This window comes from Podarcis melisellensis (genome assembly GCF_964234715.1).
Source record: "Podarcis melisellensis genome assembly, chromosome: 16".
Taxonomy (NCBI): Eukaryota; Metazoa; Chordata; class Lepidosauria; order Squamata; family Lacertidae; genus Podarcis; species Podarcis melisellensis.
The window spans coordinates 11311376-11329829 of NC_138533.1; the positions used below are offsets into that span (position 1 = coordinate 11311376).

General features: G+C 47.1%; 1 protein-coding gene across 1 annotated transcript; it reads left to right on the forward strand.

The window, feature by feature from the left end:
- Positions 1–207: 207 nt before the first annotated feature.
- On the forward strand, positions 208–17253 carry SDHC (succinate dehydrogenase complex subunit C). Its single transcript, XM_081891271.1, has 6 exons — positions 208–282; positions 5507–5563; positions 6319–6420; positions 8653–8714; positions 10839–11002; positions 15686–17253. Exons 1-6 carry the CDS (start codon positions 263–265, stop codon positions 15788–15790), a joined length of 510 nt encoding a protein of 169 aa, XP_081747397.1. The 5' UTR covers positions 208–262; the 3' UTR covers positions 15791–17253.
- The last annotated feature ends 1201 nt before the right edge of the window (positions 17254–18454 follow it).

Consider the following 18454-nt stretch of genomic DNA (forward strand, 5'->3'; position numbering starts at 1 on the left):
CCCATGCAAATCAATAATCCTTACTCCCGAATAAATAAACAAAAAGAGCACAGGATCTCAGCCTGCGGGAACCGGGACGGGACGGGAAACCCTTAAGGTCTTAAGCAGACGCGCGTTGCCCCGTCCTCCACCGCCAGCTCAAAAGCGCCCTTCCGCCCTTGCTTGCCTTTGACGACGGAAGTAGGGCAGTGACGTCATCCCGCGCCCTCTTCCTGCTTGGGGTTGGGCGGGGGGACATTGGAGTGAGTGGCGCCTCGGCAAGATGGCCGTGTCCCTATTAAGGTGACTGCGGGGGGGGGGGGGAGAAGACGGGAGCGAAGCGCTGGGAGGGAAGAGAAGGAGTGGGAGGTGGGGTGGGGGGTCATTCCTGGTTGTCTGGGAAATGGGGTGTGTTCTGTGAGGGGCCGTTTGTCGGGGGGGCACCTGTGCCCTTGGGTGCGACTGGGTGACATTGGTTTTTACCCTGAAGGTGTGGTTTTTTTGCGCCGTTCCGTTATCCCCTTGCAGAAACTGAAATGCAAACCTAAAGAGTTTTGTTATCCTGCTGCATATACAAAGTGCGTGTTCACATGCGTCAGCAGGCTGTGCCTGCCTTTCTGTTTGCATGCACACGCACCACACCTGTCAGCACATGGGTACATAATGTTTTTGCGGTGTCACATATCCCTGTGCGCATGTAAACTTGTGTCTGCAGAGAGATGTAATCTGTGTCTGTATGCACTCACTCACGAGCCCCACAGATGTAAGATGCACGCATTTAAGCATTAGGCGCATAGCTAAGTATATAAGTATATGCATATAAGTATATGCTGTTGTTCATATTATTATTTAATTTATTACCCACCCTTCACATTAAGGTCCCAGGGTGCATTACAGCATTAGAACACAAAATTGCAACACTACATTAAAACAGTCTGATACTACTGTACTTACGTAGTTTCAAACATAGTTAACGACAAAGTTCATTTGGTGTATGTAGCATGAGGCTCTTAATCTCAGGGTCGTGGGTTTGAGACCCACATTAGGTGAAAGATTGCCGGGGGTTGGACTAGATGATCTTCGTGGTGCCTTCCAACTCTACAAATCTGTGATTCTGTATAGAAACAGGTGCTCATCTAGACATATGCAAATGTGCATTCGGAGATGTATAATGAATGCATTTCTGGTTTATGTATATTGTCATACATAAAAATGTATGAGCATTCATCCATTTGCAAGCAGGTGTGTGCACACATGTACACAAGCCTCACAGATGCATTATACATGCATGCCATGTACATTTTAATTGAGATTCCTGCATTGCAGGGGGTTGGACTAGATGACCCTCAGGGTCCCTTCCAGCTCCACAATTCTATGATTGCATGTCAGTGTTATGTGCCTATGCATGTTTCTGCAAATGCATTTATTTGTGACGCACCTACCCATAAACCCCCACAGCTGTGTTATGCTTATGCATTCATTACACGTCCACAGGCATTTCCACAAACTGAGACACATGTGTTTGCACACAAGCAGACATGCTGGTGGGCCTTCAAAGCACACAGAAGCCATGCACACAGAAGGAGGCAATGAGACTGCACCCCTGACCCTGTCTCTAATGTCCTATTCTGTGTCAGCCCTGCCCCATGGACATTTGTGTGCTGCACCAGGAAAACCTATGTGTGAACAACTTTTCACACGTTTGTGTTCCAATGATCAGAACCCCTGATCATGCATGGGTTCAGATCACATGCAAGCCTATGCATGACCTGTCATTTACCTATTGGTTTTCCCAGTATAGATACCAGTGTCAGTGTGCCAGTGTTCAAGGCATAGGGCTGGTGCTATGCATGATGTCAGCAATGCAGTCCCACCAGCCTCTTCTCCATGTGGGCAAAGCTTCTACATGTAAAGTACATGTGACACCTTTAAGACAACCAGCAAACTATTAGGGAGCACACTTTCCTCTGATGCATGAAGCATAATCTTAAATTATGGCAGTTGTGTATGTGCTTTGATGGGCAGGGATGAAGAGGAGTGAGGCCAAATGGAAAGGAAATCCGTGAAAAACAGACACCAATAAAAGCAGAATAGTTAGTATTACTGTCACCAAGGCAATAATGTTGGTGCGAATGCAAATATCCTGGCACTGGTAACCTAATTAATACCATGTAGTGCGATTAAAAACCCATTATCCTGATTCAGTCACAGGTTTTCGTTTGATTGAATTTCTTCATCAGTTGTGATTCAATTTCACACTGGGGTTTACCCTGAAAGCTTTTTGTTTCAGAATGGCTACTTCTAAGTTCAGTAGGCAAGTGTCCAGTGAGGCTGAAATATTCTCCAACTAGTTTCTAAATGCTGCCCTTTCTGAAGCCTGGTGTGTGTTCATCTATTCTTTTGTGTACATGTGCTTGTTGCACTGCAAACATGGGTCTCTGTTTGTGCATAAGCTGAAATGCATGCATGAGTTTGTGAGAGTGTTTGTCTTGCATGCGTACAATTACGTGTGTGCTTCATTGCAGTCAGATGTGCATAAGCTGAAATGCACGAATAATATATTTGTGGCACTTGTGAGCATGTGTGCAGTTGTACATTTCATGTGTGTCCATAAGTTTAAATATATATGCTGGCTTGTGGCATTGTGAATACATTTTAGTGTATGCAGGCTTTATTGTATGGAAGTGTGCAGTAGCCGTAAAGCATATGTAACCATTTTGTGGAACTATGCACAGGCTGTGTATATGCATCTCTGAACACCTGAGCTTAAATGCATGTGCAGGTTTATGGTATTGTAGTCATATATGCCCATGCTTTATTGATGTGGGTTTAGATGCGCACATCTAAATTTAACATTTGTAGGTTTGTGAAATTGCAAATATCTGTGAGAGCACCTGTCTGTGTGCATACGTGCATACAATATGAAAGGTGTGCATACATGTGCAACATTGAACACATGTGCCTGTATGTGTGAGTTGGTTCCCACATGTATGTGCATCACTTATCAAGTGGCAACTTATGTGTGAATGAGCTGTCACGGTTCTGCCACCATGCTCAAAAGAGTTTTCTTTTCACCCAGTGCCAGTTCAGAAGCGATGCTTTTCCATTGAACCACTTCACATTCTCAACCGCCCTGCAGAAAATAATAATTGGAAGCATCCTAGTTACAGAAAAATAACCATCACACTTTGCCACTCGCTTCCTACAAAACACGTTCATCAACAGGCTTTCAGCTGGTCTCAATTCTTATTTCTTTGCCCCTCTTTCCTGCCTCATTTTGACCTGCCTGTATCTCATTTCTAGGGGAAATCGGCAAAATTGGCACTGTCGACACAGGCTGCCATATGTCCGGATTTCCGCCCAGACGCTGCTGACACATGCAGGATTCTGGATATGTCTGGGAAATTCCGGACGTATGGCAACCCTAATTTTACCCAAACCTCCCAGAATTCTTGGAAGGAACCTGATCCGGCAAAGTGGGGTAACTCGAAACCGGAGAGAAAGTCCTTCACACAGTGCATTGTTAAATTATAGAGTGTGCTCCCACGGGAGGTTAGAATGGCTACCAACTTGGATGGCTTTAGAAGAGGAACAGACAAATTCATAGAGGAGAGAAGGCTACCAGCTCCAGTGGCTATATTCTTTCTCCACTGACAGAGGCAGCCACAGAGGCAGTTGCAAGAAATCTCAAGAGAAGAGAGTATATTGCACCCAGGTCCTGCTTGTGGGCTTCTCACAATAATCCGGAAGACCAATGTAAGAACAGGATTCTGGGCTAGGTATGCCTTAGGCCTGATTCAGCAGTCCTCTGGTTATAAGCATGTTTCCTTTTTTATGTCTCAATTATCTCCAACACTAGTGTGTCCTTTAGACAAAGTCCACTCCAGTCCCTAGCTCTAAACTCCTTGAGCTATGGCCTTGTGAATCGCTGGTTTTTTGCTGGTGTGTCGCCTTTGAATGTCAGCCTGACAACATCTTGACGGGATCTGTCTAGAATAGCTCCTCTGGCTTGCAGGGGTGTGTGTGTGTGTGTGCCTGTAATAAAAAAAAGAAATTGAAACCCTTAATTTACCTCTTGCTCATGGTGTCAGTTTGAGACTGAAATGTGATGCTCACTGCACTGAAACAATGACCTGCTATTTTGCTAGCGCTTCAGGTGTGACAAATGGCATCTGCAGAATGAAATGAAAGTTTGTTTTCTTTCTCGCTTTTGCCCCACCAGAAGCCTGCAAACCTTTCCCCTTTAGGGGTCCAGGCATGAAATAACTGCCTTTTGTTATTGGCAGGGCTGGTTTTTCTCGCCCATCTTGGATATTTTGTGTTTAGTGAGCAAATTAAAACGAGCTGCATTTCAAGGATGGAGATGTGAAGGACTGTATGTTTGATTTTGTGTGTGTGGTGCACAGATGCACATGAATATATTCCCCCTTTCATTAATTTTTAAAAGAAGATTTAACGTACTGATAGACAAATACATAGCAAGCATTCATCTTTCAAAATTATGTACACACATTCCTTCAGCTTGATATACATAGATTTATATTAAATCTGTAATAAGTCACTGTTAGATCAATAAATATTAAAAACCTTTTATTAAATCCATATACTGTATAGCATCTCTTCGGATGGATCTGTAAGAGTTTTGCAGCGGAAGTTGGGGAATTGCAACCAACTCCATTTCTGTCCCTTAATGGTTTGAATGGGTGGTTTCACATTTTATTTAAAAGCCTGGGCAGCCTGAACCTAGATGTAAGCAGACCTGAAATATACCATATTTTTTGCTCTATAAGATGCACCAGACCATAACACGCACCTAGTTTTTGGAGGAGCAAAACAAGAAAAAAAAATATTCTGAATCCCAGAAGCCAGAACAGCAAGAGGGATTGCTGCGCAGCGAAAGCAGCGATTCCTCTTGCTGTTCTGGCTTCTGGGATAGCTGCACAGCCTGCATTCGCTCCATAAGACGCACACACATTTCCCCTTACTTTTTAGGAGGGAAAAAGTGAGTATTATAGAGCAAAAAATACGGTAATCCATTTCAGACTCATCCATCTAATAGCTGTTATTGTTTGCCACTGAAGAAGACTGCCTGGTCAAAATGCTTTTGGCAGTATTGGATTGTGATTTACTTAAACCAATGCGAAGCTGGCGATATATTTCTCTGGCTGTGTAGTACACACCATATATTTAAAGTACATTCTCCCCCTCCCAATTTGTTTTTACCCCTTAAAGAACTATAGTTCCCAGCACCCTTGGCAAACTACAGTTCACAGAACTCGGGGGGCAGGCGGGCCTGTGCTTTAAATGTATGCTGTGTACACAGCCTTAGCTGCAGTGCCAACATTTTATTTCGTTATTGTGTCGGAAGGTTTTAGACACATACACACCCCAGTATAATAACAATAATGGTTTCTGTGTGATTATCGAGCAAAACGTGTTGTGTTTTCATGTTTCCTGCCTTGCACTGTGTCTTGGTGGGAAGAATAAGCCTTCAGTTGTAAATTCAAAGAGCACTTTTGTCTTTCAGATTAGCCAGCCGGCGATGCCTCTGTGTTCGTCTCGGACCGGGACTCTCCACGCGGCAGTGAGTTTATGACAGTAAAAAAAAATGGGCTTTTGTTAATTCTCCTCCTGCTGTTTGGATCCTTGCAAGATTCACTCCTCTGCCAGTTTGTTCTCCCATAATTCATGGGCCATTAAAACGGCTGGCTAGCTGTTAATGCTGTGATTGGCACTTTATAGAATCTGCAGGTGCTGCTCTCAGGAAATATAAATCAAAGGGTGTTCGCTGGTTTACTTGCCAACGACTTGGTTTCAGATGGTCCTTTCCATTCACCCTCTGTCTCTGTGCCCCTCCACCACACCCTTATTTATTGCAAACAAAAGTTGTCCCTAAACAAGCTTCCGATCAGAGCCCTACAGGAGAGGAAGTTGGTGCAACAATTTTATTTTATTATTTAAATAATTTCCCTCTTTTTTTAAAAAATAACCCTGCTCTTCACCTCCACAAAACTCCTTGCAGAAAACAAATGAGGTCGATCCCATCCTCAGACTTGCAGTGTTCTATTTTAGATGACAAAAAAAGGAAAAGGGGTGGGGAGGAAGGAGGAAGAACAACAACAGCAAAAGTTATGCACCTCTGGTTTGAGGCATTGTTCGTTTAACAAACCATGAGCCACCCATGAGATGATCGAACCATGGCTTTCCCTCCCATTTTAGGACCCGCCCTGTTCTCTTGATTGCAATGTAGTATCTTCCCATGTTCCTAAGTTCAGACTGAACCCCGACAAAAGGCACAGGCCCCAGTGCCATTCTTCTCGCATGTGTTTTCTTTTCCAGCGTGGTCCCCATGGCAACGACGGCAAAGGAGGAGATGGCCCAGTTTTGGGAGAAGAACACCCGATCCAACCGTCCTCTGTCCCCTCATGTCACCATCTACCAGTAAGAGCTGGCTTTGTTTAAGAAGGGAGGCGTTCGCATTTCCAATTAATTGAGATAAAGAGCAAGATTTAGGACTAGCACCGGGACGGGGTTGGTGGGTGTTTTTTTGCAGCACGTCGTCAACACAATTTATACTGGGCCGATCAGACATCGTTCTACTTTATTAGATGTTCTGCAAGGCTTCCCCAAGGCTTACCGCATTATTGCCATCTTCTGCTACAGGTTCAGAGTTCCTGTGTTATATATACAAAGCCCCAAGCAGCTTTGGCTCAGGATACCTTAAGGACCACCTGAGCCTTCGTATCCCAGCTGGATCACTGAGATCACCCAGAGGAACCCTTTGCCACGTTGGCAGGAATCCTGAAAGGGCAGTCGACGAAAGAGCGGCTTACTTAAAGGGAAAGGGGTAGACATTTGGATTTGACGCTGCTGCACACCACAGGGGAAGGGCTGCCCCTCGGTGGGTAGAGCATCAGTTTTGCATGCAAGTTCAATCCCTGGCTTCTCCAGGTAGGGCTAAGACTCCCTGCCTGAAACCTTGGCTCACTAGAAAGCAGCTTCCTATATTCTATTGGCTCCCTGGATGTGGAATTCACACCCTGTTCCCCTTGCAGCATCCTATTCCTTCTTTCTTCACAGTGGCGCTCAGAAGATCCGCTGCTTTCCCTTTAAGCCGGTCTCTCTTTCCTCCACCGCCCCTCCAGGATTCCTGCCATTGTGGCAAAGTCATTCCTCAGCCACCTCCGTAGATTCCTCCATCCCTTCTCCTCATCTGGCTGGATTCCTGGCATAATTCTGGGTACAAGCACAGAATGAGCTGGAACAGTTTCTCCATCCTAAGTGATTTACACTTGGAGAGTCACTGATTCTCCCCCTCCTTCTCCGAATCAGTTCTGTTTTGAGTTTATTAATAGCCCACATACACAAACAAGATCCCAAACTCAATATTTGACTCCATATAGTGAGGGGGAAATAAAATAAAAAGTACAAGCAATTCCACTAACTGCAACTGTGCATTGCAGCTGAGGAGAGGGCCTTCTCTCTGGTGGCCCCTAAACAGAGGAATTCTGTCCCCACCACAGAGGTGCATTTGGCACACCTTCATTCTGCAGTTTCTGTCATATGCTGAAGACTTACCTCTTTAACCTGGTCTTTGACACCTGAGAGATGTACATATATGCTGTGGGACCTGCTACCAGCTGTTGTGGCCGTTAATAGCCTCCTCGTCCATGGATTTGTCTAGCCCTCTTTTAAAGCCACCCTAGTCGGTGGCCATCGCTGCTTCTTATGGGAACAAACTGCTTCACTTTTTGCACTGGGTGACTACATTGTCAGCCGGAGACCTCTTTCCTCTCTCAGCCTTTTTTATTTTTTTCTTCTAGTGCAGTTAGATCTGTGCAAAATGTTATTTTTGGGGGGTTTTACTTTATGCTGATCTGTGTTTTTAGTGCTGTCTGAATGCTGGGTTGTGAAGGTTTTATGTCGTTTACATAGGGATTTATTTATTTTTGGTGTGTCTTACTGGTTTCTGAAAGCAGCCCAGGGACTTCGGTTGATAGGCAGTCTAGAAATGGAGTAGTTGAATAATCAATTAAACAAAGGCTTTAAGACCAGACTGGGGAGCCATTTTGGCCCCTCGTTATCTCCTTCCACCCTGTGGGCCAACTTTGACAGGTGGGTGGGGTCACCCACCGGTCAATCACCTGATGCTATGATGATGTCAGGTGACCAAAGGGTGGCTTCTCCCCCTTCCATCTGCCAAAGTTCTAGGGCAGAGAGAGGGGTCTGCTTTGCCGGTACATTCCCTGCGAGGGAACATGTTAGCGAAGCAGCACCCAGTAGGATTTAACTCTCCGTTCATTAGCTGATGAGCAGAGGGCTCAATCCTGCTCTCTGCAGGGGTCTGCTTTGCCAGTGTGCTCCTCATGGGGAATACACTGGTGAATCTGCAGCTAGCAGGACTTAACCCACCTATCAGTTTACATCAGCCAGCGGGTACCAGCCGATTAGCCAGGTGGGTGTGGTTTGGAGGAAAGGGACTGGTGGGCCAAATAAGAACCCGCTGGTGGGCCAGAATGGGCCCATTGGCTGCGGGTTCCTCACCCCTTTTTAAAGAGAGTTTGGTGGGGGAAGAAAGAGCTATTGTGAACTCAATGTTGGTGGCAGTCTGGCTAGACTCTGGTGCCTTGCTTTGTGCGCAATCTCACTGTCCTCTGTTTCTTCTTCTTTCAGCTGGTCCCTTCCCATGATGATGTCCATTTCTCACCGCGGCACAGGAGCTGCAATGAGCCTAGGTACTTTGGGGGGTCTGTCCTTTGTCACCTTCCTCTGGACCCCACTCAGTGCCCTCCTTACAGCTGCGGCTCCCTCACTGCAGAACGGCCTGTAGCCTTTTTCCCAGAGGCGCCTGGAGCAATGGGAGAATGCTGCTGAATTTCAGGAAATGTGTTTTTTGCCTTAACATGGGGGCATGCGTATGTGTCATGCATTTAAAAAGTGCTACCCCCCCCCCGCCCTTTGCAGTCTCAAGTGGTACAGTCCGCTCTCATGCCTGTCAACCAAGAGGCACCTCGCCAGATTCATCTCAAGCAGCCAGGGGAGATTGGGGAGCAGAAGAAGATTTTATTTTGTTTAATGCCCCGGGCAAGTCAGGGCAGGCAGCAAAATGAGAATCATGACCACTGGGAAACAGCAGGACAGCTTGGGCCACGTTGGTCCTTCGCTTTGCAGGATGCTCCTTTGGCCGGGGTGGCGGGTGAAGTGTCCTGGGAGGGTTTTGCTGACCAGTGATGGGCAGGTGGGCAGGAAGGGAGCAGATCTAAGAGCAGCTTGGCGGTCTTCGCTCTTGCTGGCTCCGCCTGCCCTTCCCCACTGCCCCTGCCATCCATTCTGGCAGTGCCATCTGGAAACAGCAAGGAGAAGCCTTGAGGCTCAAAAGGAAGGAGCTGCCTCCGCCGCCACCGCCACTCTTCCAGCCAACCCAGGCGCTCTCATCAAGCTGTCCTTATTGCGTATCAGCTGTCCCCGGCGCATGTCAATGCAGCTCTGCTTCCCAGCTCTCCCCCACGGGGTTTGCCTCTCTTTGCTCAGCTAGCTGAGGTTGCCTGTGCATTGGTAGCTGATCTGTAATTTGCCTGGAAAGGAAACTTTCCTCCAGAAGCTTTAAGGGGCTTTGTCAGAGCTCGAGCCACTGCTAATCTGGCCTTGCTTGTAGCTGTTCTGTGTCTCGCCCTGATGGATGCTCCTTACTCTAGTTGGTGGCCTTCTAAGCTGAGCAGAACCAGGGTATTAAGCCACTTGGATTGAATTCGCCATTTTACTGTATTGTAGTGTCTGATGGTTGGAGTTCTCTGTCCAGGGCTGTCCAGGGCTGATCAGTGCCTGCAAAACTCCCCTTTTGCTAGCTGCCTCTTTACCTGCCGCACGCTAGGTGTATAGCTTGTCATGGAGGTGTGTCCTGGGTGTAGGTTCTCCGGCAGCATGTAACCTGCAAAGCACAGGTAGCAAATGTGAGAGGTTTTTCAGCGGCCTGAGAGTGGTATGTCCGCCTCCCATATCCTTAGCATCCCTGGGTGCCCCCAGACAGCTAGAATTTCACAGGAGGGGCTCAAGCTCAAACTGAAATTGGAGGTTTTTGCAAATGAAGCAGATTAAAGTGCTCTGTTGCCATTGCACACCATTGCACAATAAATCCACTTTCCCCCCTAAGATAAGGTCTTGTTACATATGAACATAAAAAGAACGTGTTGGTTCACGCCCTTGTCACATCTAGTCCCGCATCCTGTTCTCCCCGGGGCTAAACAGATGCCGCAGGGGCCAGGCCTTGAGCTGGATCCCTTCACAAGAGGACTCTCCCCTCCTGTGGCTTCCAGAAAATGATATTCAGAAGCTTTTCTGTCTCCAGCTGTGGAGGCAGAGCATAGCCTATCAATGGCCTTCTCCTACATGAATCAGTCTAATCCTCTTCGTGGGTTGCCATTACTGCCTCCCGTGAGAGTAGGTTTGCAGTTTGCAAAGCAAAAAGGTGGGAAACATGTTGAAAAGCGGGACAAATGAATGATTTTATGGGGAAACAGCTGAACACCCTGCAAAAAGTTCGCGGTGGCTGTAGGGCGAATGTGCATTGCTGTATAACTGCCCTATGAACGGTGCTTTTTTAAAAGAAAAAAAAAGGTGGCGCTACTCACCATGAAGTTGTTACAGTAAGTGCCACACTTTTCACATGGGGGGGGTTTAAGGTGCCAGTACTGCATATCTTTGAGTACCCCCAGAAAAAAAGCACTGCCCATGAACAAATCGGAATGAATGCTCAGACAAAAATCAGGCATAGTCCAGCCTCCGCATCAGCTTTGCGCAGAAGATTGCTCAATAAACAGGTTGTCCAAAGGAGCCCATTTCTCTTGTGTTTTTCTCCTCAGGGGTGTCGCTCTTCGGCTTAAGCGCTCTGATCCTCCCGGGACACTTTGCTGACTACCTGGAGCTGATCAGGTCCCTTAGCCTGGGGCCTGCCCTCATCTACTCTGCAAAGTTTGCCCTGGCTTTCCCCTTGACCTTCCACACCTGGAACGGAATCAGGCATCTAGTGAGTAGCCCCTTTGGAATATGGATGCAGCTGGGGAGCCTCTTGGCATAAAAGAGACAGTGGTGGTGTAGTGGTTAGAGCACTAGACTGGGAGCTACAGACCAGGGTTCAGATCCCAACTCAGCCATGGAACTCACTGTTTGACCTTGTCCTAATCTTCCTTGCCCCGTTGCTGCTGTCGTTAGTATTAATCATTGATTTCATTCATTATTTTATTTATTTAATGTATTTGTTGCTTTTTATTTTTTTTACCACTGTTACAATATGGAAACAAACAGATTGAAGCCAGCATAAAATAAAGCAAAGAAAATAATTCTAAAGGGCAATCCTATTTTTAAAAGGCAGGAATAAAACAACCCACCAAGTCATAAAGCCCACAGAGAATTATAAGCCAAAGGCCTGGCTAAATGTTTTTGCCTGATGTCTAAATATATATATGAATTCTTCCCATGATGCATCCTAGAGCCATTTGCAATATAATGACAGAAGTAATCACTGAGTTATTGGGAGGAGTTGCTGTTTATGTGTTCAGGATTGCAGGCCCATTTTTATGGAACTCCCTCCCAGCTGAGGTCAGCCAGCCCCCCCCCAGTTGAAATTCTAGCCCTTACCAAAGACTTGGTTTTTTTGCTAGAAGGCTTTTTAACTAAATTCTGATTTTATAGCTTCAGCTCAGTTTTATTTTCACTCTACTGAGTCTGCAGTACACCGCTTAGAGGCGACTGTGATTTAAATGGCGTACGAGCTGCTGAAGTAAACATATGAGAATAATTATAACAGTAGCACAATATTTTAAAAAATTAAAAATAGTAATAAATATTTTTTAAAAACAGATTAAAGCAACAGCACATGCACAAAATCAATTCAAACCAAAAGCAGGTGTCGACCGGGATAGAGATTTTAGAAGGCTTGTTAAAAGAAGAACTTTTTAAGCGCATATCAGAAAGGCAGTAGAGAAAGCACCTGTCTGAAAGCGCTGTGGGAGGGAGTTCCTAATAATAATAATAATAATAATAATAATAATAATAATTTTTTATTTATACCCCGCCCTCCCCAGCCAAGGCCGGGCTCAGGGCGGCTAACAAGCAATAATAAAAACAAGTTGAATGAATATAACTAAAAAACAAGATTAAAATACAACATTAAAATATTGAAACATTAAAATATTAAAATGCAGCCTCATCACAGGAGGAGAAAGGAAAAGGGGGAAAAAAGAGAGGGAGGGAATCAAATTGGCTCCAAGCCAAAGGCCAGGCGGAACAACTCTGTCTTAAAGACCCTGCGGAAAGAAATCAGATCGTGCAGGGCCCTGGTCTCACGAGACAGAGCGTTCCACCAGGCCGGAGCCAGTGTTGAAAAGGCCCTGGCTCTGGTTGAAGCTAATCTAACTTCCTTAGGGCCTGGGATCTATAGGGTGTTGCTATTTATGGACCTTGAGGCTCTCTGTGGGGCATACCAGGAGAGGCGGTCCCGTAGGTACGAGGGTCGTAGGCTGTGAAGGGCTTTAAAGGTCAAAAGCAGCACCTTAAATCTGACCCTGTACTCCACCAGGAGCCAGTGCAGCTGGAAAAGCACTGGGGGCTGCCAGGCTGAAAACATAAAGTGTGAAGATAAATTGGGGAGACCCTTAGATGCCACCTGGAGCTCCTTGAAGGAAAAGCAGGATAGAAATGTAATAGTAATAAATAAGAAGGTGGCTGTCCTGGTATTCAGTGGTATACCGTTTCTGTCCATGGAAGCTTTGCATTGGGGATTCTGCCAGAGGAACATTGCTTGTCCACACATTCAGCAGACGAAAAGGGGAGGTTGGGCTGGTGGCAGGATGTCTCTGTGTGGGTAGCAGCCTGAGCCAGGATTAACTCAGGCAACACTGACCAACAGCTTTAAAAAACAACAGTCAGGTGCCTAAAAGCAAAGGGATGGAAAGAGTTGACTTCCTTACTTACTGTATTTTTCGCTCTATAGGACGCACTTTTTCCCCTCCAAAAATTAAGGGGAAATGTGTGTGTGTCCTATGGAGCGAATGCAGGCTCCTTGGCTTCAGCAATAGCAACGTGAAGTCTCCGAAGCGCAGAGGGAGCGTTCCCTCCACGCTCCGGAGGCTACGCGTTGCTTTCGCTGAAGCCTGGAGAGCGAGAGGGATCAGTGCGCACCGACCCCTCTCGCTCTCCAGGCTTCAGGGATAGCCGCCTAAAGCCTTTGGAGCGCAGCGGGACCTCACGCTGCACTCCAAAGGCTTCGGGTTCCTTTTGCTGAAGCCGGGAGAGCAAGACTCTCCTGGCTTCAGCAGAGAGGGAGAGCTGCGCAGTGCCCCTTCAGCCAAGCGGGAGGAGAAATGGAAGGGGCTCCGTTTCTCCTGCCGCTTCGCTGAAGGGGTGCTGAGCAGAGAAGGGGATTTTTTTTTTCTTGTTCTCCCCCTCTAAAACAAGGTGCGTCCTATTGTCGGGTGCGTCCTATAGAGCGAAAAATACGGTATTTACTTCCTATATTTATGACCCACCTATCCTTTGAAGAGTTCAAGGTGACACACATGGTTCTCCCTCCTCATTTTATCCTCACAACAACCTTCTGAAGTAGGTCAGGCTTGGGGGGGCAGTGGGGATTTGAACTGTGGCCTCCCAGGTCTTTGTCCAGCACTCTAACCACTACACTACACATCCTGCGCCCCCGGATAAAGGAGCAATCATATTGCATGTTTGCATCCTTCTCTGCCATTTGCAGTGCTGCGAAGTGGCACTTCTTTTCAAAGCAATTAGATCTGTCAGCGTGTTTTCTCACTGGGAGGGGCGGGGGGAGAGAACAACTGCTCTGATTGCTCACTTCTGGGACTCTGCAACATTCCCTTGAAAGCAACTGACTCTTCAGTACTTACCCGGGGCTGAGATTTGGGACAGACGGTTCTCTCTGGGAGAAGTGTGAACTCTGTGTGTATGTGTGTGTGTGTCTGTTTTTCTCTTTAGAGGAAAAAAAAACCTTCTAAAGGCCAACCCACTGACTCCCTTGCCCAGCTCCTGGGCATCTTATGCCTCTCCAAATGAGCATCTTCTCTTCCTCTTGACTCCAGATAGTATGCATGGATTCCTCTGCCTGCCCACGCCTCCCTTTGCTTTTGAAAAATAAGATCTGGAGGGCATTCTGGTTTACTGAGAGTCGCAATCAGTGGCTGCCCCTTGGGGCAGGGGATGCCGATTGGTGGGCGCTGGGCTTGACAAATGGATTTTGCTCCCTGCGCATCAAGTGTGCCCTTGTACATTATTAGGGAGGCATAGAAGCTGCTGTCACTCGATACAAACGGCTGTCATCAGAAGCTGCCACAACTAGAGAGAAGAATATTGCCAGGAGAAAGAAAAGAGTGATGTGTGCACTTCTCTCTCGCTCTCTCCCTCCCTCTTTCTCTCTCCCTCTCTCTCTACACACACACGCACACACACACCAGCATACAGTTGCAGAAAGCAAGAGTGATCTGGGAGAAAACCCCACAAACTTGCAACACTGCACCCCAATACCATACACCTGTCAATTCTAGTGCAGCAGTTTGGACCTGCCTGCATGCACAGGAACTAATCTGTGAGCCGAGAAATGCCTTGTGGTATTGAAAGGCGAGTCATAGGTAACAGCACTTCCCTGGACACCTCTGAGGAGTAGGAACCCTTTCCAGGGGACTAGGCAAGAGATGTCTACGAACATTACTTTTATTTCTCTTTGGAAATTACTGGACAAGACAGGCTAGGGATGGCTGCAGACATGGGCGTGCGTATTCATTTATGTATAGATGTATGCTGATTGTATGTCTGGTGTAAATTATGCAAATTACACCACCTACTTTGCATAACGACTTGCGCATAGCTCTTTCAAGTTCTCACGGAGCTTCAGATGCATTCTTGAGAGGCAATCCTTGCAGTTCCCTCACTGAGAGAAGCCAAGTTACAGGGAACCAGGCAGAGGGCCTTCTCGGTAGTGGCACCCACCCTGCGGAATGCCCTCCCACCAGATGTCAAAGAGAAGAACAACTACCAGACTTTTAGAAGACATCAGAAGGCAGCCCTGTTTAGGAAAGCTTTTAATGTTTAATAGGTTATTGTATTTTAGTGTTTTAATGGAAGCCGCCCAGAGTGGCTGGGGAAACCCAGCCAGATGGGCAAGAGGTATAAATAATAAATTATTATTATTATTATTATTATTATTATTATTATTATTATTATTATTATTATTTATTACAAGGGAACCTCCGACTCCATCAGCTGTCATCATGGTGGTGGAAGTGGGAGTGCAGCAGTGTCCAGAGGGGTCCAGGTTGAGGAAAGCTAGCATACATGGTTTCTTACCCACCCACCCCACATTATCCTCCAAACAACCTTGTGAGGTAGGCTGGTTTGAGATGCAGTGACCAGGCTGAGGTCACCCTGTGCGCTTCCTGGCTGAGTGGGGATTTGAAACTGGGTCTCCCTGGTACTAACCCAACACTCATAACACAAGGGTGGCTAGTCTTGGGCTCTCCAGATACTGTTGGAACTACAGTTCCCATCATCCCTGACCATTGGCCATGTTGGCTGGGACAGATGGGAGTTTATTATTTATTTCATAAAATGTATATAATGGTTTGCTAAAAGAATAAACCAGTGAAATAATTGGTTAAAAACGGCTGTTTAAAACAACACTTTTGCTTCCCTCTCTCTCTCGTAGGCATGGGACCTGGGCAAAGGATTCAAAATACCCCAGGTCTACCAATCCGGAGTCCTCGTCCTTATCCTGACAGTATTGTCCTCCATTGGGATAGCAGCAATGTGAAGCTGGGCGGAGCAGTCCTCCTCTCGTCCTCTACCACGCCTGAAATCCTGTTCTCTTCCATCTCTTGAACGGTTTAGTTCGTCAAAATCTCCGGAGCAGTAGAAATTGAGGGGCAGCTTTTTGGCTAGGGAAACAGTCTGGGGTGGGTGCAAATGGTTCACAAATCATCACATAGTTTAATAGTAAATGCTAATGAGATGATTCTTTCCTCTCTTCTCAGATCTTCCCAGATTATTGTAGAACCACTCTTTTTCTGTTTTTATTTTAATGTCCCACATTATCACCAGCCGGAGTTCAAGAAATCCCCTGTCCCGTTGTCCCTGAGGTAAAGCCTAGGGCTGGATGCGCAAGATTCCAAAGATGGCCAACAGCAGCCAAGTCCTGATTGGCTAAGAAGCTAGCATACCCACAATGCACTGCTTGAGCCATTGCTTTCCTCAGCCGCATGCTTCTTTTTGTTTCTCTCTTCCCCACCCCCACCCCCAGTCTTCCCCCCAAAAAGGCTTGAGACAATACCAGCCTTTGTCCCCCGCCTAGGGGCTGAGGGAGCTCCATTAGCACACTGTGTGAGCGAGCGTGTGGGTATATTTTTCACGAGGACAAGGGTGGCCATTGATAAGCGAGGCTCGCAGGCAAGACCAGCACATTCAGCCGAAGCCACCTCCAGCGGCTGTCCTGTGCCTCACCCCTTTATCCCCAGAATGATGGCAGCGGCCGTGAGGCTTCGGGCCTGTGGCTGCCTCTGCTAAGGTTGCTATGGCAACGTGCAGAAATGCTGCATTGCTCTCTTTGTAGGTGTGGGCCGCCAACATGGGCCAGGGGGAAATAAAACAATGTCATCTTGGGCAAGGCCTGGTCTCATTGCTGCAGGTGTGAGGGGAGCCTTTGGCCCTCCAGCCAGACTCTGCCAAACCACAGCTCCCATCAGCCCCAACAAGCATGGCCAGTGGCCAAGGATGATGGGAGTCGTAGTTTGGCAACGCCTAGAGCGAAAAAGCTTCCCCACACTGGCTCTACTTGGGTGGAAGAACTCAGGTGGTGTAATTTCAGACCACTTTATCCTGCTCGCCATCTTTGCAGATGGATCCGTCCTGATAATGGGGAAGCTCCAGATGGTGTGGGACTACAACTCCCATCACCGTTTGCCATGCTCACTGGGAACGATGGGCATTGTAGGCCTCGCATCTGCAAAGGCCACATGTTTCTCCAACCCTGTCGCAGACGAACTATCCTCTCGGACTCCGTAAATACAAGCCCATACTGTACTACCACCTCCTGAAATGTTAAAGCCAGACAGCTTTCCCTCCCCATGAATGAAGGTGGGTTGCCTCTCTCCACCCTCTGTTCTCCACAAATGAAGCAACTTACTTCTCTGCGATCAGAACCATTGTTTGGGTTTTGTAAAGTTTCCACCTGTTTCTACTACTAATAAATTGTCCTCAGCCTTTCGTGGGGCACATGAAGTTACTGGTGCTATTTATTCGACATGTTTCTGAATAATCATGGTATATCACAGTGGGTCTCGTCTCACTCAGCTGTTGTATGTTTTGGGTGCAGAACCTGGCCTGGTTTAAAAATCCATAGGCAATTCCAAGGTCCCCTACTGCCCAAGTTTTCAGGAAGAGATTGGTAGCTTCTGGCCCTTCCTTCTCAGGTGGAATCCGCAAACCCAGATCTTCTGTATGCAAGAAATGTTCTCTGTTGCTGAGCAGAACTGGTGTGGTGTGGTTCAGCTGTTGCACTAGGACCTGGGAGACCAGGGTTCAAATTCTTACTTTGCCATGAAGCTCACTGCGTAACCTTGGGCTAGTCACTGTTTCTCAGCCTAACCTACCTCACAGGCTTGTTGTGAGGACAAAATGGAGCAGAGAATCATGTACATCACCTTGAGCTCCTGGAAGGAAAGCTGGGGTTTAAAAGGTAATATTAATAAATTGTAAGGGTGTGCAGCCCACCGGTCCTGGGTTCTTTGAATGCAACCCCTCCATGACCATCTGTCATAAAGGTAAAGGGACCCCTGACCACTAGGTCCAGTCGTGGCCAACTCTGGGGTTGCGGCGCTCATCTCGCTTTATTGGCCGAGGGAGCCGGTGTACAGCTTCCGGGTCATGTGGCCAGCATGACTAAGCTGCTTCTGGAGAACCAGAGCAGCGCACGGAAATGCCGCTTACCTTCCCGCCGGAGTGGTACCTATTTATCTACTTGCACTTTGACATGCTTTCAAACTGCTAGGTGGGCAGGAGCAGGGACCGAGCAATGGGAGCTCACCGCGTCGTGGGGATTTGAACCGTCAACCTTCTGATCAGCAAGTCCTAGGCTCTGTGGTTTAACCCACAGCGCCACCTGTGTCCCTTACCATCTATCATAGGTGTGTGGAATTTTTGGCCCTCTGGATGTGGCTGAACTACAATTCCCATCATCCCTTGCTGCTAGCTATGCTTGCTGGGGCTGATGAGAGTTGTACTTCAATAAGACTTGGCCAAAGATTCCCCAGTCCTGATCTCCCACAGTGATAGGGATTTTTGCCCATATCAGGTGAGGTTGGTTGATCAGGGTGCAAAACCAGCTGGCAGCCTGCTCCAAAGCACATCTGGACATGTACCTGGTTAAATTAAAACGGAACGAGTGGGTCCCATAAATGGCTTTCAACTGTGACCCAGCTCC